General features: G+C 44.7%; 2 protein-coding genes across 3 annotated transcripts; both read right to left on the bottom strand.

Annotated features, from left to right (window-relative positions):
- Nucleotides 1-8,308: 8,308 nt before the first annotated feature.
- Nucleotides 8,309-11,563, bottom strand: LOC125514871 (protein MAIN-LIKE 2). Of its 2 annotated transcripts, XM_048680239.2 has the most exons (5): nucleotides 11,121-11,562; nucleotides 10,547-10,633; nucleotides 9,608-10,466; nucleotides 8,992-9,522; nucleotides 8,309-8,906 (listed from the first exon to the last, which is right to left on the bottom strand). In XM_048680239.2, the coding sequence occupies exons 2-4, from the start codon at nucleotides 10,622-10,624 to the stop codon at nucleotides 9,506-9,508; spliced, it is 954 nt and encodes a 317-aa protein (XP_048536196.2). In that variant the 5' UTR covers nucleotides 10,625-10,633; nucleotides 11,121-11,562; the 3' UTR covers nucleotides 8,309-8,906; nucleotides 8,992-9,505. The 2 variants fall into 2 exon arrangements, with proteins under 2 accessions (XP_048536196.2, XP_048536195.2); XM_048680238.2 differs by having other exon boundaries at nucleotides 8,992-10,466; nucleotides 11,121-11,563.
- An 802-nt stretch (nucleotides 11,564-12,365) lies between these two features.
- LOC125514869 (7-deoxyloganetin glucosyltransferase) lies at nucleotides 12,366-14,313 on the bottom strand. Its single transcript, XM_048680237.2, has 2 exons — nucleotides 13,688-14,313; nucleotides 12,366-13,525 (listed from the first exon to the last, which is right to left on the bottom strand). The coding sequence occupies exons 1-2, from the start codon at nucleotides 14,205-14,207 to the stop codon at nucleotides 12,591-12,593; spliced, it is 1,455 nt and encodes a 484-aa protein (XP_048536194.1). The 5' UTR covers nucleotides 14,208-14,313; the 3' UTR covers nucleotides 12,366-12,590.
- Nucleotides 14,314-17,090: the final 2,777 nt, after the last annotated feature.

Raw genomic sequence — 17,090 nt, 5'->3', positions numbered from 1 at the left:
TTATCATGAACTTAGTCCTGGTAGTATTTTGCAAATTATGTTGTAGATCAATAGCTCGCGTTGTTGCTTCCCTGTGTTTATTTTGATATGTTCCTAGAGAAAATTGTGTTGAAAGATGTTAGTAGCAATGATGCGGATTGGATCCGTGATCTGAGGTTTATCCTCATTGCTGCACAGAAGAATTATGTCCTTGATGCACCGCTAGGTGACAGACCTATTGCAGGAGCAGATGCAGACGTTATGAACGTTTGGCTAGCTCAATATGATGACTACTTGATAGTTTAGTGCACCATGCTTAATGGCTTAGAATCGGGACTTCAAAGACGTTTTGAACGTCATGGACCATATGAGATGTTCCAGGAGTTGAAGTTAATATTTCAAGCAAATACCCGAGTTGAGAGATATGAAGTCCCCAACAAGTTCTATAGCTAAAAGATGGAGGAGAATCGCTCAACTAGTGAGCATGTGCTCAGATTGTCTGGGTACTACTATCGCTTGAATCAAGTGGGAGTTAATCTTCCAGATAAGATAGTGATTGACAGAATTCTCTAGTCACCATCACCAAGTTAGTAGAACTTCGTGATGAACTATAATATGCAAGGGATAACGGAAACAACTCCCAAGCTCTTCGTGATGCTGAAATCAACGAAGGTAGAAATCAAGAAAAACATCAAGTGTTGATGGTTGACAAGACCACTAGTTTCAAGAAAAGGGCAAAGGGAAGAAGGGGAACTTCAAGAAGAACGGCAAGCAAGTTGCTGCTCAAGTGAAGAAGCCCAAGTCTGATCCTAAGCCTGAGACTAAGTGCTTCTACTGCAAAGGGACTGGTCACTGGAAGCGGAACTACCCCAAGTGATTGGCGGATAAGAAGGATGGCAAAGTGAACATAAGTATATTTGATATACATGTTATTGATGTGTACTTTACTAGTGTTTATAGCAACCCCTCAGTATTTGATACTGGATCAGTTGCTAAGAGTAATAACTCGAAACGGGAGTTGCAGAATGAACAGAGACTAGTTAAGGGTGAAGTAACGATGTGTGTTGGAAGTGGTTCCAAGATTGATATGATCATCATCGCACACTCCCTATACTTTCGGGATTAGTGTTGAACCTAAATAAGTGTTATTTGGTGTTTGCGTTGAGCATGAATATGATTTGATCATGTTTATTGTAATATGATTATTCATTTAAGTAAAAGAATAAATTGTTGTTCTGTTTACATGAATAAAACCTTATATGGTTACACACCCAATGAAAATAGTTCATTGGATCTCGATCTTAATGATACACATATTCATAATATTGAAACCAAAAGATGCGAAGTTAATAATGATAGTGCAACTTATTTGTGGCACTGCCATTTAGGTCATATTGGTGTAAAGCGCATGAAGAAACTCCATGTTGATGGGATTTTGGAATCACTTGATTATGAATCACTTGATGCTTGCGAACCATGCCTTATGGGCAAGATGACTAAAACGCCGTTCTCCGGAACAATGACGCAAGCAACAGATTTGTTGGAAATCATACATACTGATGTATGTAGTCCGATGAATATTAAGGCTTACAGCAGGTATCATTATTTTCTGACCTTCACAAGATGATTTGAGCAAATATGGGGATATCTACTTGATGAAACATAAGTCTGAAACATTTGAACAGTTCAAAGAATTTCAGAGTGAAGTGTTAAATCATCGTGACAAGAAAATAAAAGTTTCTACGATATGATCGCAGAGGTAAAATATTTGAGTTACGAGTTTGGTCTTCAGTTAAAACAATGTGAAATAGTTTCACTACTCACGCCACCCGGAACACCACAGCGTAATGGTGTGTCCGAACGTCGTAATCGTACTTTATTAGATATGGTGCGATCTATGATGTCTCTTACAGATTTACCGCTATCGTTTTGGGGTTATGCTTTAGAGACGGCCGCATTCACGTTAAATAGGGCACCATCAAAATCCGTTGAGACGACGCCTCATGAACTATGGTTTGGCAAGAAACCAAAGTTGTCGTTTCTTAAAGTTTGGGGCTGCGATGCTTATGTGAAAAAGCTTCAACCTGATAAGCTCGAACCCAAATCGGAGAAATGTGTCTTCATAGGATACCCAAAAGAGACTGTTGGGTACACCTTCTATCACAGATCCGAAGGCAAGACATTCGTTGCTAAGAATGGATCCTTTCTAGAGAAGGAGTTTCTCTCGAAAGAAGTGAGTGGGAGGAAAGTAGAACTTGACGAGGTAACTGTACCTACTCCCTTATTGGAAAGTAGTACATCACAGAAAACTGTTTCAGTGACACCTACACCAGTTAGTGAGGAAGCTAATGATGATGATCATGAAGCTTTAGATCAAGATACTACTGAACCTCGTAGATCAACCAGAGTGAGATCAGCACCAGAGTGGTACGGTAATCCTGTTCTGGAAGTCATGCTACTGGATCATGATGAACCTACGAACTATGACGAAGCGATGATGAGACCAAATTCCGAGAAATGGCTTGAGGCCATGAAATCTGAGATGGGATCCATGTATGGGAACAAAGTGTGGACTTTGGTTGACTTGCCCGATGATCAGCAAGCCATAGAAAATAAATGGATCTTCAAGAGGAAGACGGACGCTGATACTAGTGTTACTATCTACAAAGCTAGAATTGTCGCAAAAGGTTATCGACAAGTTCAAGGTGTTGACTACGATGAGAGTTTCTCACTCGTATCTATGCTTAAGTCTGTCCGAATCATGTTAGCTATTGTCGCATTTTATGAAATCTGGCAAATGGATAAACAAAACTGCATTCCTTAATGGATTTATTAAAGAAGAGTTGTATATGATGCAACCAGAAGGTTTTGTCAATCCTAAAGGTGCTAACAAAATATGCAAGCTCCAGCGATCCATCTATGGACTGGTGCAAGCATCTCGGAGTCGGAATATACACTTTGATAAGTTGATCAAAGGATATAGTTTTATACAGACTTGCGGTGAAGCCTGTATTTACAAGAAAGTGAGTGGGAGCACTACAGCATTTCTGATAAGTATATGTGAATGACATATTGTTGATCGGAAATAATGTAGAATTATTATGCAAAGCATAAAGGAGTGTTTGAAAGGAGTTTTTTCAAAGAAAGACCTCGAAGAAGCTGCTTACATATTGAGCATCAAGATCTATAGAGATAGATCAAGACGCTTGATAAGTTTTTTCAATGAGTACATACCTTGACAAGATTTTGAAGTAGTTCAAAATGGAACAGTCAAAGAAAGAGTTCTTACCTGTGTCATAAGGTGTGAAATTGAGTAAGACTCAAAGCCCGACCACGGCAGAAGATAGAAAGAGAATGGAAGTCATTCCCTATGCCTCAGCCATAGATTCTATAAAGTATGCCATGTTGTGTACCAGATCTATTGTATACCCTACACTGATTGGCATGGGAGTACAATAGTGATCTAGGAGTAGATCACTGGACAGCGGTCAAAATTATCCTTACTGGAATAAGGATATGTTTCTCGATTACGGAGGTGACAAAAGGTTCGTCGTAAAGGGTTACGTCGATGCAAGTTTTGACACTGATCCAGATGACTCTAAGTCTCAATCTGGATACATATTGAAAGTGGGAGCAATTAGCTAGAATAGCTCCATGCAGAGCATTGTTGACATAGAAATTTGCAAAATACATGCGGATCTGAATGTGGCAGACCCGTTGACTAAACTTCTCTCACAAGCAAAACATGATCACTTTTTGGGTCTTAATCACATAGCGATGTGAACTAGATTATTGAATCTAGTAAACCCTTTGGGTGTTAGTCACATGGAGATGTGAACCAATCACATAAACATGTGAACTATTGATGTTAAATCACATGGCGATGTGATCTAGATTATTGACTCTAGTGCAAGTGGGAGACTGAAGGAAATATGCCCTAGAGGCAATAATAAAGTTATTATTTATTTCCTTATATCATGATAAATGTTTATTATTCATGCTAGAATTGTATTAACCGGAAACATAATACATGTGTGAATACATAGACAAACAGAGTGTCACTAGTATGCCTCTACTTGACTAGCTCGTTAATCAAAGATGGTTATGTTTCCTAACCATGGACAAAGAGTTTTTATTTGATTAACAGGATCACATCATTAGTTGAATGATCTGATTGACATGACCCATTTCATTAGCTTAGCACCCGATCGTTTAGTATGTTGCTATTGCTTTCTTCATGACTTATACATGTTCCTATGACTATGAGATTATGCAACTCCCATTTGCCGGAGGAACACTTTGTGTGCTACCAAACGTCACAATGTAAATGGGTGATTATAAAGGTGCTCTACAGGTGTCTCCAAAGGTACATGTTGGGTTGGCGTATTTCGAGATTAGGATTTGTCACTCTGATTGTCGGAGAGGTATCTCTGGGCCCTCTCGGTAATACACATCACATAAGCCTTGCAAGCATTGCAACTAATGAGTTAGTTGTGAGATGATGTATTACGGAACGAGTAAAGAGACTTGCCGGTAACGAGATTGAACTAGGTATGGAATACCGACGATCGAATCTCGGGCAAGTAACATACCGATGACAAAGGGAACAACGTATGTTGTTATGCGGTCTGACCGATAAAGATCTTCGTAGAATATGTAGGAGCCAATATGGGCATCCAGGTCCCTCTATTGGTTATTGACCAGAGACGTGTCTCGGTCATGTCTACATTGTTCTCGAACCCGTAGGGTCCGCACGCTTAAGGTTTCGATGACAGTTATATTATGAGTTTATGAGTTTTGATGTACCGAAGGAGTTCTGAGTCCCGGATGAGATCGAGGACATGACGAGGAGTCTCGAAATGGTCGAGACGTAAAGATTGATATATTGGACGACTATATTCGGACATCGAAAAGGTTCCGAGTGATTCGGGTATTTTTCGGAGTACCGGGTAGTCACGGGAGAAGCAATGGGTCTTGATGGGCTTTAGTGGGAAGAGAAGAAAGGGCCAAGGGGCTGCTGCGCCCCCCCTCCCCTCTAGTCCGAATTGGACTAGGGAAAAGGGGGCCGGCCACCTCTCCTTCTCCTCCACTTCCTTCTCCCTTCCTCCCCTCTTGGTGGACTCCTACTAGGACTTGGAGTCCTAGTAGGACTCCACATCCTGGCCGCACCTAGCCTTGGCCGGCCTCCTCCTCCTCCATCCTTTATATACTGAGGCAAGGGGCACCCCATGAACACAAGTTGATCCACGTGATCATATTCTTAGCCGTGTGCGGTGCCCCCTTCCACCATAGTCCTCGATAATATTGTAGCGGTGCTTAGGCGAAGCCCTGCAGCAGTAGTGCATCAAGATCGTCACCACGCCGTCGTGCTGACGGAACTCTTCCCCGACACTTTGCTGGATCGGAGTCCGGGGATCGTCATCGAGCTGAACGTGTGCTAGAACTCGGAGGTGCCGTAGTTTCGGTGCTTGATCGGTCGGGCCGTGAAGACGTACGACTATATCAACCAAACGCTTCCGTTGTCGATCTACAAGGGTACGTAGATCACACTCTCCCCTCGTTGCTATGCATCACCATGATCTTGCGTGTGCGTAGGAAATTTTTTGAAATTACTACGTTCCCCAACAAAGAGGGTGGAACATGATTTTTGAGAAGACCAAGTCCCGGACAACGTGGCAAGTGATAGAGTTATATGTTAATTTCACGCCAAATCAAGACATGTTGAGCCAAGTCAGCGGTGGAAGCAGCATACCAATAATTGAAAGGCAATCACAAAGGTATGGAAGTGCAATACAATCACCATTGCATCAAACATCTGTTAATGCCTTCTCAAATAGTAATACACGTGGTCCTGATTTTTACAGGGAAAATGCTCCATCTTCCACTCATGGTAATATGACAAATGATTTGCCAACAAGTACTGTTAATGAATCATTTGACCAGGACGGTACAGATCCAGAGGAGGACTTGACGGGACATGATGATGACGATGAGCATGATTCTGATGCCGCACCGAGCCAGAGTTCAGACGAAGATTCAGAACCAAGAGTTGCGCATCATGTTAATGCATTTCCGTTCATGTATAGATGTGGACAGAATGGTGTGAGAGCCTTTAGTGACATATCTATACTAACGGAGACGACAGCAGATGAAGGTTTTTTTGGATGTAAGAAACGCTTTCAGAGCCCATTGTCAGAGCATCAGATTTTTGATTCAAAAGAGCACCTCAAAATTGCGATTGGTGAATTTCACATAAACGCAAACTTGGAAGTGAAGTACAACACAAGCAGTCAATCTAAACTTGTAGCAGAGTGTATTGATGACAGCTGCATGTGGAGGCTATATGCAACACCAACGAAAATTGGTTCATATTGGCAAATAAGGAAGTGTCCTTATTCTCACACTTGCCGTGCACCGGCTAATAGAACTGACCATTCTCAGTTATCGGCCTCTATAGTGGCAGATGTGATCCGTGAAGCACTGAAGGATGGCCTGGAGTTGAGTATAAAAATTATGCGGGCATTGGTGAGACAACATTACAGAAATGTGAAACCATCATATAATAAGTTGTGGCGTGGAAGGGAGAAGGCTATAGCACAACTGTTTGGTAGCTGGGAAGGATCATACAATCTTCTCATCCCATTCCTCGAGGCTATTAGAGTTAAAAATCCAGGTACAAAGTATGTTCTTCTATCGAAACCCGTGGCACAAGAAGGGCATAGAGAATTTCAATGTGTTGCTTGGGCATTTGGACCTTGCATTGCAGCAGTTCCCCACCTTCGACCAGTAATAAGTGTGGATGCATCATTTCTATCAGGAAGATACAAGGGCAGATTGATAATGGCTTGCGGATATGATGCTAACAACAAGTTAATACCTCTTGCATTTGCCATTGTGGAGAAAGAGGACGCAACTAACTGGGGTTGGTTCATGATGGCTGCGAAGGGAGGTAATTGGTGTTGGAAAATTCATGTGTGTGATTTCAGATCGCCACAAAGCAATCAAATGGGTGTTTAAGCAGCCGCACCTTGGTTGGAATGAAAGTGCTGGTGAGTGTGTGCATCGTTTTTGCTCTCAGCATGTCGCAGATAATTTGTACAAAACTTTTCGTGATGATGATGTTTTGAAAATATTTAAGTGGGCAGTAAAGAAAAAGAAACCTCGTAGATTTGAGGAGGGCATGTCATCTATTGAACATACTTGTCCCGATGCAATGACATATCTTAGAAAGGTCGGTAAGTATTTGCAGGAAGATAAAAATGAGGAAGATAAGCCTGAGAAGGTATTTCAATGCAAGGATGGGGGTTACCGTTGGGGGATCATGACAAGCAATGGGTCCGAGTCCTTAAACAATGTGTTCAGGCTTTCTCGAAGGCTACCAGTGGCAGCAATTGTGGAGGAGACATTTTCAAAGTGCGTGGAGTGGTTTGTAGAAAGAAGGCGAAGTGCTCATAACTTGGTTGACGAAGGCAAGCAATGGTCCGAACGGGTGGATAAACTATTGGTGAAAAGGAGCGACAAGGCACGACATATGCATGTTATTTCGTATGGTGATGAAGTTGGAATATTTGAGGTCAAGGTTGACAATGAGAGGGTTCCATTACGCAACGGGGATCATGTTCTTTTTATTCATAAGGACTTCAAGTACAAGGTCACTCTTCAACCAAATACTACTCCATCTTGTGACTGCCTAAAGCGAAACCTAACCGGTGTGCCATGTGCCCATTTGCTTGCTGTTTGCAAGTATAGGAATCTAAATGAAAATCAAATAGTTCATCCATATTACTCTTCTGAAGTACTTGCAAACACATGGGCTGGACAATTTTATCCTTACGGGAACCAAAATGAGTGGCCAACATATAGTGGCCCGATTATTGTTCCTGATGAGAATTTGATAAATCTTGGGCGGTGTCAACACAAAAGAATTCCGATGTACATGGATGAAACGCAAGGAAGGCTAATGGGACACCAAGCCCGGCGTTCGACAACAGACAATAATCTAGCAGGTATCTAAACTAGTTTTGTGGTACTGGTGTATATGTGAACTTATTTTCATGTAATTTTACTTTGTTGCATTCACTGTAGGTACATCGTCTAGCCAGAGACAGACCATTCCACCGAGTTAAGCGAAGAGCATATCTTCCAAAGGAAAGAGGCCGAATCAACCAAATAGCACATCATGCAATGGAAAGAGGACATGTCAGGGGAAGAGCACATCATCCAGAGAGAAGAGGTGGAGTAACTAGAAAGGCATATAATACAATCAAGGATGGACATGATTGATGATTTGCATTTGTGGTACCACATTTTCCTTTATATGTAAACAAAATTATACTCGAGATGAACTTATCAAATAAGGAGTAACAAATATTTTTTTTGGGGAACTATTACAATCCATATCTGCCATAGCAGAAACAAAATTCCTGAACTGTTTTTTTGGGCCAAATACAAAAAGATTTGGTCAGCTACACCTCCAGGTCGCTCTAGAGATGGCCATTCTAACCAACTAGTCGCTACGAACTCCTTTATGCAAGCCTACTAGCTCTACCAAGCTCATTCGAGTTGGTTTATTGGGTAACTTGACCTACATCTTGTGTTGTCGGTTCCCCATCTCTCATCGCTTCACCAGCCTTAAGATATGTTGTAAAACCTTTGCCGGAGTATATCCATTCATTGAACACATCGGAGTTGCTCTCTTTTGGGGGGCTTTGTGGGTTAGCAATATCAGAAACCTCTTCATCAGATGGAATATCTTCAATATTCAGTGGTAACCTAGCCTCAGTAAGCATGCTTTGCAGCCTAGGCTCCAGGTTCAAATCCAACAAATTTCCTACACAGGACCTCAGTATAGTTTTTCCTATCTTCTTCCATCCACTAGTAATAACACATTTAATACCCCATGGGGCATTCTTTATCTCGCGTAACCCCTGCAAGTGACAAAACAAATATTGCATGACACATTTATTACTATATGTTGTAAATAATACAATGAAAAATGTAACACACACTTACAATTCGAGCAGTGGCGGCCACTAGGCATGTAGCCAGTCCATTCGATGCTATCTCGAGGATATGGGATAGGTTTATCTAGGCCGCCCAAGCATTGAGAATCGAAGAATACTGTGTACATACCATTTTGTTGGAACCAATGTCTGTAATCAGGTAAACTAGCTTCATCGAAGGGAACATCGTCTGGCCACACTCTTGCATCAACACGGTTGTATTCTTGAACATAATTGGCGTGGACTTCCTCCCAATTATGCGATTTTCCTGCAGAATGTTTAATTTTTCAAAGTTTTCGAACCTCTGCCTCGCCACGTGGAAGAGAAGGGGGAATGGGTTGTCTTAATCCAAATTGTCGCATCACCCTATATGGATAGTGGAACTCCACAATCCAAAATTGCATGAGTGGTACTCTAGCAAACCACCAATTAGAATCTTGATGAACTTCAAAAGGCATCTGCTCCAGAAGATCATCATATGGTTGCCAACCAACTGCACCTTCTCGAATCAAGTCAATCTGATTTCAATAATATTCAGTACCTATATATTTCATTTGCAAGTTGATAAAATTGTTTGTCATAAAACAAATTATGCCAACACAAATTTGGTGAGGAGAATGCAATACCAGCATTATGAGGGACATCAAACGCATGTGCAGCACACCACTTTGCTCCAAAAACAGGGTTATAATCCAAGTGTACTTCTTGTTCTTCTTCCTCTTCATCAAGTTCCTCTCCTTCTTTGGGCTTCTCAAAAATAACTTTAGGGCGACCAAGTGGCAAATGGGACCAAGACCATAACTGTAGCAGCAATAAAGGACCTGAAATTTCTAGTCTCTCCTTCTCAGCACCTATGCTCAATTGTCTATACAATAGAGCAAGAGCAGCTGCTCCCCAATTATACTCTGTTGGTTGTCCTAAATCCTGCATAAATTGGAGATACATAGCTGGCACTCCATCTCCAGATGTATCAGTAAAGACTATGGAGCCAAGAATTTCTAGAACAAGTGCTCGAGCATGCCAATTAATCTCCCTGTCCATTGGATTATCCGGCAACACATGGAAGCGTTCCCGCAGTTTACCCAGATTTAGAGAGTATTGTGAATTCCTCACAACAGCATTATCATCACCTTTTCGCCTTTTCTTTTGTTTCATGTGTTGTTCATCCACAGGAATCCCAAGCAACCTCTCAACTATTTCTGACCACTGTGCATAAGCTTTTCCAACAAGTGGTTTACCATGGATAGGCAACCCCCACAAACAACTGACATCTTGCAACGTAATGGTCATTTCTCCTACAGGTAAGTGAAAACTGTTTGTCTCGGGCCGCCAACGCTCCACCAATGCCGATATCAAATATTTGTCGACATTGATTTTCCTCATCTTAGCAATCTGATAAAAACCAAGGTTCTCTAAAGCTGATGTACATAGGGGGTCAAATGGGATGCCAACACGATGACACCGTACATTCAAGCAAATGTTAGGCTGCATCAATACACACAACAATTAGTCTTTAGTTAATCGCTAAGTCTAACAGATGACATGCGAATTTAAAGGATACTCACATTTTCCCAAGTTTTGGATATTTTGTGTTGGCTGTGAGGCATCCATAGCAAATCACTGAAACATCCATTTGTATCCATTTCAAGACCCTGTTGCGGCATAAAAGCAATGAGTAAGATGTTGACGTGAAAGATCAAAGCAATCAATTGAATTTATTCTTCACAATACTACACTGATAAATAAAACTCAAACAATCCAATGTTTTCAGCTATGCCTACACAGTCAGTGTAATCAGTAAAGCTACAAGAAAATAGCATAGGAATCAATTATGCTCAGCTGCTCAAGTACTATGTTATTTCGTAACAGTTCCGAAATTTATAATATTTTGGTTCGATGCACAATACCTTTTATGAAAGACAAGGAACTAATTTATATTGTTTCATAAATGTTACTTCATATGAATCTATTAGACAGAATAAGAGACAAGTAGTAAATCCTTAGTCAGAAGTAATTTGAAAGCATCTGCTCCTTGTACAGTTTAATTTGAAAGCATCGACACTGTAATCACTAATTAGGGGCTAGTAGAATGCGTGGCCGGAGTACTGTTGTTTAATTGGGGAATAGCACAGTGCGTACCTTCTATGACTGACAAATTACAGTGTAGCACCCTGGGAAGATCCAACAATGATAGGGACGGCGTACAGAGAAGCAATGGAGATAAGGGAGAGGGACGAACACCTCCGGCCAACTTGCTGATGCCGCCACAGCGGCGTCCTCCTCCCACCCCCTTTGGCCAAGAGGAGGTCGGGGCCAGCCGTGAGGATGTGGGCGTCGGGGATGAGCCGGAGGGAGGGGCGATCGTGAGGAGGCGGGGGACGAGGCGGAGGCCGAGCCGGTCGTGAGGAGGTGGGGGACGAGGCGGAGGCGGAGGCGGTCCGAGCAAGGTGGGCGGCGGGGATTTGCCGGAGGCTAGGGCCGGTCGTGGTAGGAGAGGAGATGAAGGTGGGCGACAGGCACAAGATGGATGCAGGCTGGACCCAACCAGATGGTGAATGGATGCTATCCAAAATAGCGTCCAGGGGTGGACGTCATTAGCATGTGCGTCCATATAGGGACGCTGTTGTTGACCGCGTCCTTACTATATTTAAAATTTCCATTTACACTTTATTACTTTCCTAATTACTGGATTATTAATTATTATTAATAAAAATTTCGGGCTGACGGAACATATGTGCATGTCCTACCGTCTTCATGCCGTCACATTAAACGGAACCTGTCACCGTATGCTACTGTGGATGCTGCATATCCTTCCCTGTTTTGCACACCCACACTTAATACATGTGCCCACGTGTGATTGTTCCATTGGTGCAGCTAATAGGAGCAAGCGAGCTCGTGTGCTCTATTGCCACTCTCCTTTGCAGCCAGCCTATTCTATGGGTGAAGAAGGTTTTAGGTGATGTGGCAATGACTTATAGCCAGTAGCTGACTGTGCTATTAATCTTGCTCTAAGAGCATCTTCAACAGGAGCACAAAAACTGCCATGTGCGTTAAAATTCGAGTTTTTTGGACACCGAACAGCTCCAGCAGAAGCTGTGAAATAATGCACACACAAAAAAGGATCAGGCACGCGCTAAAAAGCTCTATTAAAAGCTGCAAATTTGGGACGCCGGATTGCCCGCACTTCACAATTTACACTGCGTGTTTTTTTGACGCGCGTTTTTGGAAATCCATTAAACCAATTTTGGGTCCGACGCGCTAAAAGTGCTACAGTGAGGCGCTAAAACTATTTTAATGGGCGGAACTTTTATGCCTGTGTTGGAGATGCTCTAACCATGCTCTTATATACCGACGGAAAGAAACAAGTAAAGCCACACGATCCAATCCAACGAATGCAGGTCATATATAGCAGCGAGTAGCCATGCGCCATTTGTTTCTTCGGTCCTACACTCCTACTAGTACAATTGGACTAAGTGGCCTGTTCTCTATCGTTCTACACAACTACGCTGATCACTCGGGGCCCATCACTCTCGAAAGAAACGAACCTTCTTGACAGACAAATAAGATACATTGTTCTATATAGTTACAATGGATGTCGATGATCTAGAGCTAGTTCTTGGGCAGGAGCACGTCGCGGACCAGCCCGTCGAAGTTGCGGTGAGACGAGCCGCCAGGCATGGCCGCCTTGACCGCGCTGTCCTTCCACTGCGCCGCTCTCTTCCTCATCCCCTTCCCCTTCTCCCCTTCCATGATCTCCGTGATAAGTCCCGCGACGGCATCGCGCCGGACGTTGCTATCGATCTCCATGCCGACGCCCCACTCGTTGCACTGGTACCTGCAGTTGGTCTGCTGGTCGGCGAAGAAAGGCCAGCTGATCACCGGCACGCCGCCGCACAAGCTCTCCAGGGCCGAGTTCCAGCCGCTGTGCGTTAGGAAGGCGCCCACGGCGGGGTGGTCCAGCACCTCCTGCTGCGGGCACCAGGACGCCATGAGCCCGCGCCCCGCCGTCTCGGCCAGGAACTCCTCGGGGAGCACGGCGGCGTCGCCCCTCACCAGGTCTCGGCGGACGATCCACATGAACTGCTTCCCGCTCTGCGCCAGCCCCCACGCGAACTCCACCATCTGCGCGCTGGTCATGACGGTGATGCTGCCGAAGTTGACGTACACGACGGAGCCGGGCTCCCTGCCTTCCAGCCACTGCAGGCACTCCTCCTGCTCCTTCCACAGGCTGAGGTTGATGGCGGAGCGCGGCGTGGGCGGCTCCTCGCGCGCCAGCAGCGGGAGAGGGCCGAGCGTATACACCTTGGGCAGGCCGAGCGCCTCCATGGCCTCCACCGACTCGCCCTCCAGGTCGGCGAAGCTGTTGAGGATGACGGCAGACGCGCCGGCCGTGCGCTCCGTCTCCCTTAGGACGTAGTGCACTATGTACTCGTCCGGGTCAGTGGTGCGTATGAAGGACGGGAAGTCCCTGAGCCTCATGCTCCTCAGGCCAGGCACGTCTTCCACCGGCATGTCAAGGTATCCGTTCGTCAGCTGCTCGGCATCTGCACGCGCGTAAAGACAAACATTCAGATAAGAGATTCGATCAGCGGCTGCTGATAATGGCAGAGTGTGTACGTGGTGGGGACGCAACGTGCGCCGCATCGAGTGACGGGCGCACTGAGTGGGGGATAAACTAAAAGATGTACGTACGTACGTACATGTACCTTTGAGTGGGACGATGCCCCGGCCGATGAGGAGGCGGTAGTGGCGGTACCCGAGGTAGCTGATGGCGCTGGCGGTCCAGAGCTGGACGTAGGTGAGGCCGAGCTCGTTGGCAGCCTCCATGGAGAAGCCCATGACGACGTCGGAGACGACGCAGGTGACCAGCGGGTGGCCCGCGGCGGGGTCGTTGAGCCGGGCGAGAAGGCTGCGGAAGGGCCCGAGGCAGGTCTCCGTGGTGGACTTGCAGAGCGCCGGGATGTCCTGCGTGACGTCGTCGTCGTCGGACGGCGGCAGGCCGTCGGGGATGGTGGCGAAGCGGAAGCCCGGGAGGCCGGCCACGGCGGCGAGGCCGCGGGAGCGGATGAGACGCGCGTGGTTGTACTCGGTGTTGACGAAGGTGACGTGGAAGCCCCGGGCGTGGAGCAGCTTGGCGACGTTGAGCATCGGGGTGATGTGCCCCTGCGCCGGGTACGGCAGGCACACCGCGTGCGGCTTCCCGGCGGCGGGCCCCATCGAACCCATCTTCTCCGAGACGATCAAGATCGGTCGACGGCCGGCGGTTGCTTCGTTTCGTAGCTGCTTGGTTGGCCGGGGATCGGTGTCATGGATTGGCTGCTTCGGCACGGGCGGCTGTATTTATAGGCAGGCACGGGTTGCTCAGGTAGCGGGACGCATGACAGTGATATTGAGAAATAAAAATATGATCAATTATATGGGAGGGATGTCTCCTAGTAGGTGTCTGTTGGGGAAGAGGTGTCTTCCCAACACACCCCTTCATCATGTATTGTGTCTCTTCTTTGTCTCCTTTACTTTAATATACTACAACACGTTATCACCACATAGACTCTGCCAAAAGCGATCAATCCGGCCAAGACGACGGCGGTTACGCACCACCACATCTCTCTCAAGCGACTAGGGCACAGATCACAGGAAGATCGATTCCATCCAGCGTGAGATGCATATTTGATGCCGCACTCGGGGATCGATCTTTTCTGGCGTTGTGGCACTCGGCCCGGCTCCTCGCGGAACGGCCGTGGCACATCGCGCCGGCGCAAGGCGAGACGACGGATCTCCATCGGCCTTGCGAATCTCAGTGCACGCGATGGCTCCCGACCAAGCGCGGCTTCGCCCTCCGATGTGCACTCGTGGCGTTGCTACCGGCCGCTGGCTGCAAGATGCGGCACAAAACTTTCAAAGCACTTCTGCGTCTGATAAGGGGAATAAATCAAGAGTTTACTCATCTTATCGTTTGATTATTTTCTATGTACATCTATTCACTCACATGAATTGCTTTGTACCAGAAAAAATAAACCATCACGTGCCCACTGTTTTGGGCATTGTCGATGGCGGAAAGTTGGGCAGACGACGAACTCATCGTCATTGACATTGGAGTCGTCCTCGGCAATAGCCGCTCATGGCACATGTCGTATCTTTTGGGTTGCGTAGCGGTGGCATCCTCCGATGCTTGACCAGGACGCACAAACCCGAATAGGTCATCAAACTGGACGGCGAGACTGTCGCAGAAGCGTGCGGCGAGCCAATATGGTCGGCTGTGCGCTTTGGCGCAGAAACGGGCACTCGTCCCCATGACCCCCTGATGGCGGCTAATGGTCGGCAGCACGCTCGGCTAGCGTCGAGGTTTAGTCGGCGGGGCCTGGACTTGTACATCAAGCGCCGCAGTTAGAAAAATCCCCTAGGGGATGGAACCGACGGGAGAACAAGGAAAGGAATACCCTATCTCTTTGGTGATTTTACAGATCAACCATCGGTTTCTATGCAAGTCAAAGTCTTTGCACTTTCTGGATTAGCCCTCAAGCTTATCCGAACTTGCTGCTAAGCTCCCGGGCTTATTAAAAATTACAAATAATCCATCAGACTTATGGATTTTGTAGTTTAGCCCTTAGGCTTGCTACTTTTAGCACTTTAACCACATGGTTATTGTTATTTGCGTTTTATGCCACAGACTTCAGAGCAAATATACATGATAGACCACTAGGTCTTGCTGAATTGCATAATATTCATTATGCATCATTTTACATCATGTAAAATGACTGTTTGAGGCCCCAAGTCCTCATCTATGTTGCACAAGTATGTCTATACTTCTGCATTTATTTGTATTACATGAGTAATACTGTTGCAAAGCAATATGTTGATTCCATTATTCGCATAGAATATGGAACATGCTTGCAAATTTGGAAAACAAAAGGTGGTACAGTGTATGATATTGCATGACTATGTTATGTCTACACACCTTATGTCAACAAACTGATATGACAATTTTCAAATTTGCACACAACTTATGGATTGGTTAAGCCAATATATAACTTTGTTCACAACTGAGAGGTCTATGTCACCGTGTGGCGACCACCTTCAATGTGTTTTAATTAACACAAGGTTGTGCAAAGTATCATAAGGGTGAGGTCTACACCACTTGATGGTGATTACCTCTGTGTGTTCTACAAATATGATTTACACCATGTTATGGTGATTATCTATTAGTAGAAAGTCATATTATGGGTCGTTTAGGCTTTTCCTAGACCTTTATGTGGATTTGGCATATCATAGTAACGAAATAATTTTTCGTTTGGAGCTATGATGTCTGCATTATCGGTGACTACCTTCATGATGTTTTTCCAAATACTTGGCAACTTCACATCATTTATTATTAGTTGTGACTGTTGAGTTACATACTCCATCAGGAGTGGAATCAAAGGCATTATTGGCGACAACATCGCATGTTATGCCATGAAGAGAATATGCAAAGTACTTGCATATTTTGGTGATTATCTTCCATGCATACACAACTTGAAGAGAATATGCAAAGTACTTGCATATTTTGGTGATTATCTTCCATGCATACACAACTTATGAGATGTCATCATAGCTATGAATTAATTTTCACGCACAGCTGAGAGGTTTATGCCATTTTATGGTGATTACCTTCATGTGTTATAAATAACATAAGGTTGTGGAGGCTATACTTAATGTGAACTGTCCATAAGAGTGAGGCACCACTAGGTGGTTGACTACTTCTATGTGTTTTAAAGAAATTAAGGGTTTCCTTTTGAGGTGACTACCTTTACTTGGAAGATCCACACCACACTATGGTGTTCTTCTGGAAGGCTTGACCTATGGATCACTAAGAATCACCATGATCATGATTATGTTTAGCCATAACATTTTCATCCTACTTAATTTACTGAAGGTAAATTATTGCATGAGAATTTCATGCAACATATGGCTGACCTTTTTGTAAAGGAAATGCGATGAGATGACATTTGGTGGCAGTAACTATTTAACATGGGTCATGGACATTAAAGATTTTGTCGACCTGGAGCCTTGTTGCCACAGAAACTCCACCTGCATAAAATGTCATGGCTATTTATAAATAGCTAAGAATATGCA

The sequence above is a fragment of the Triticum urartu genome, chromosome 6A (genome assembly GCF_056163025.1).
Source record: "Triticum urartu cultivar PI428250 chromosome 6A, HENAU_Tu73, whole genome shotgun sequence".
Classification (NCBI taxonomy): domain Eukaryota; kingdom Viridiplantae; phylum Streptophyta; class Magnoliopsida; order Poales; family Poaceae; genus Triticum; species Triticum urartu.
Note: the sequence above shows the minus strand (reverse complement) of the source record. Positions and strands in the feature narration are given on the sequence as shown.

Excerpts from the sequence above, each read along its gene's own strand:
- LOC125514871 (XM_048680238.2), bottom strand. The coding sequence starts at position 10,624 with ATGGATACAAATGGATGTTTCAGTGATTTGCTATGGATGCCTCACAGC. Across the intron at positions 10,467-10,546 it reads TATCCAAAACTTGGGAAAAT|CCTAACATTTGCTTGAATGT; the intron begins GTGAGTATCCTT and ends GTATTGATGCAG.
- LOC125514869 (XM_048680237.2), bottom strand. The coding sequence starts at position 14,207 with ATGGGTTCGATGGGGCCCGCCGCCGGGAAGCCGCACGCGGTGTGCCTG. Across the intron at positions 13,526-13,687 it reads GGGCATCGTCCCACTCAAAG|ATGCCGAGCAGCTGACGAAC; the intron begins GTACATGTACGT and ends ACGCGCGTGCAG.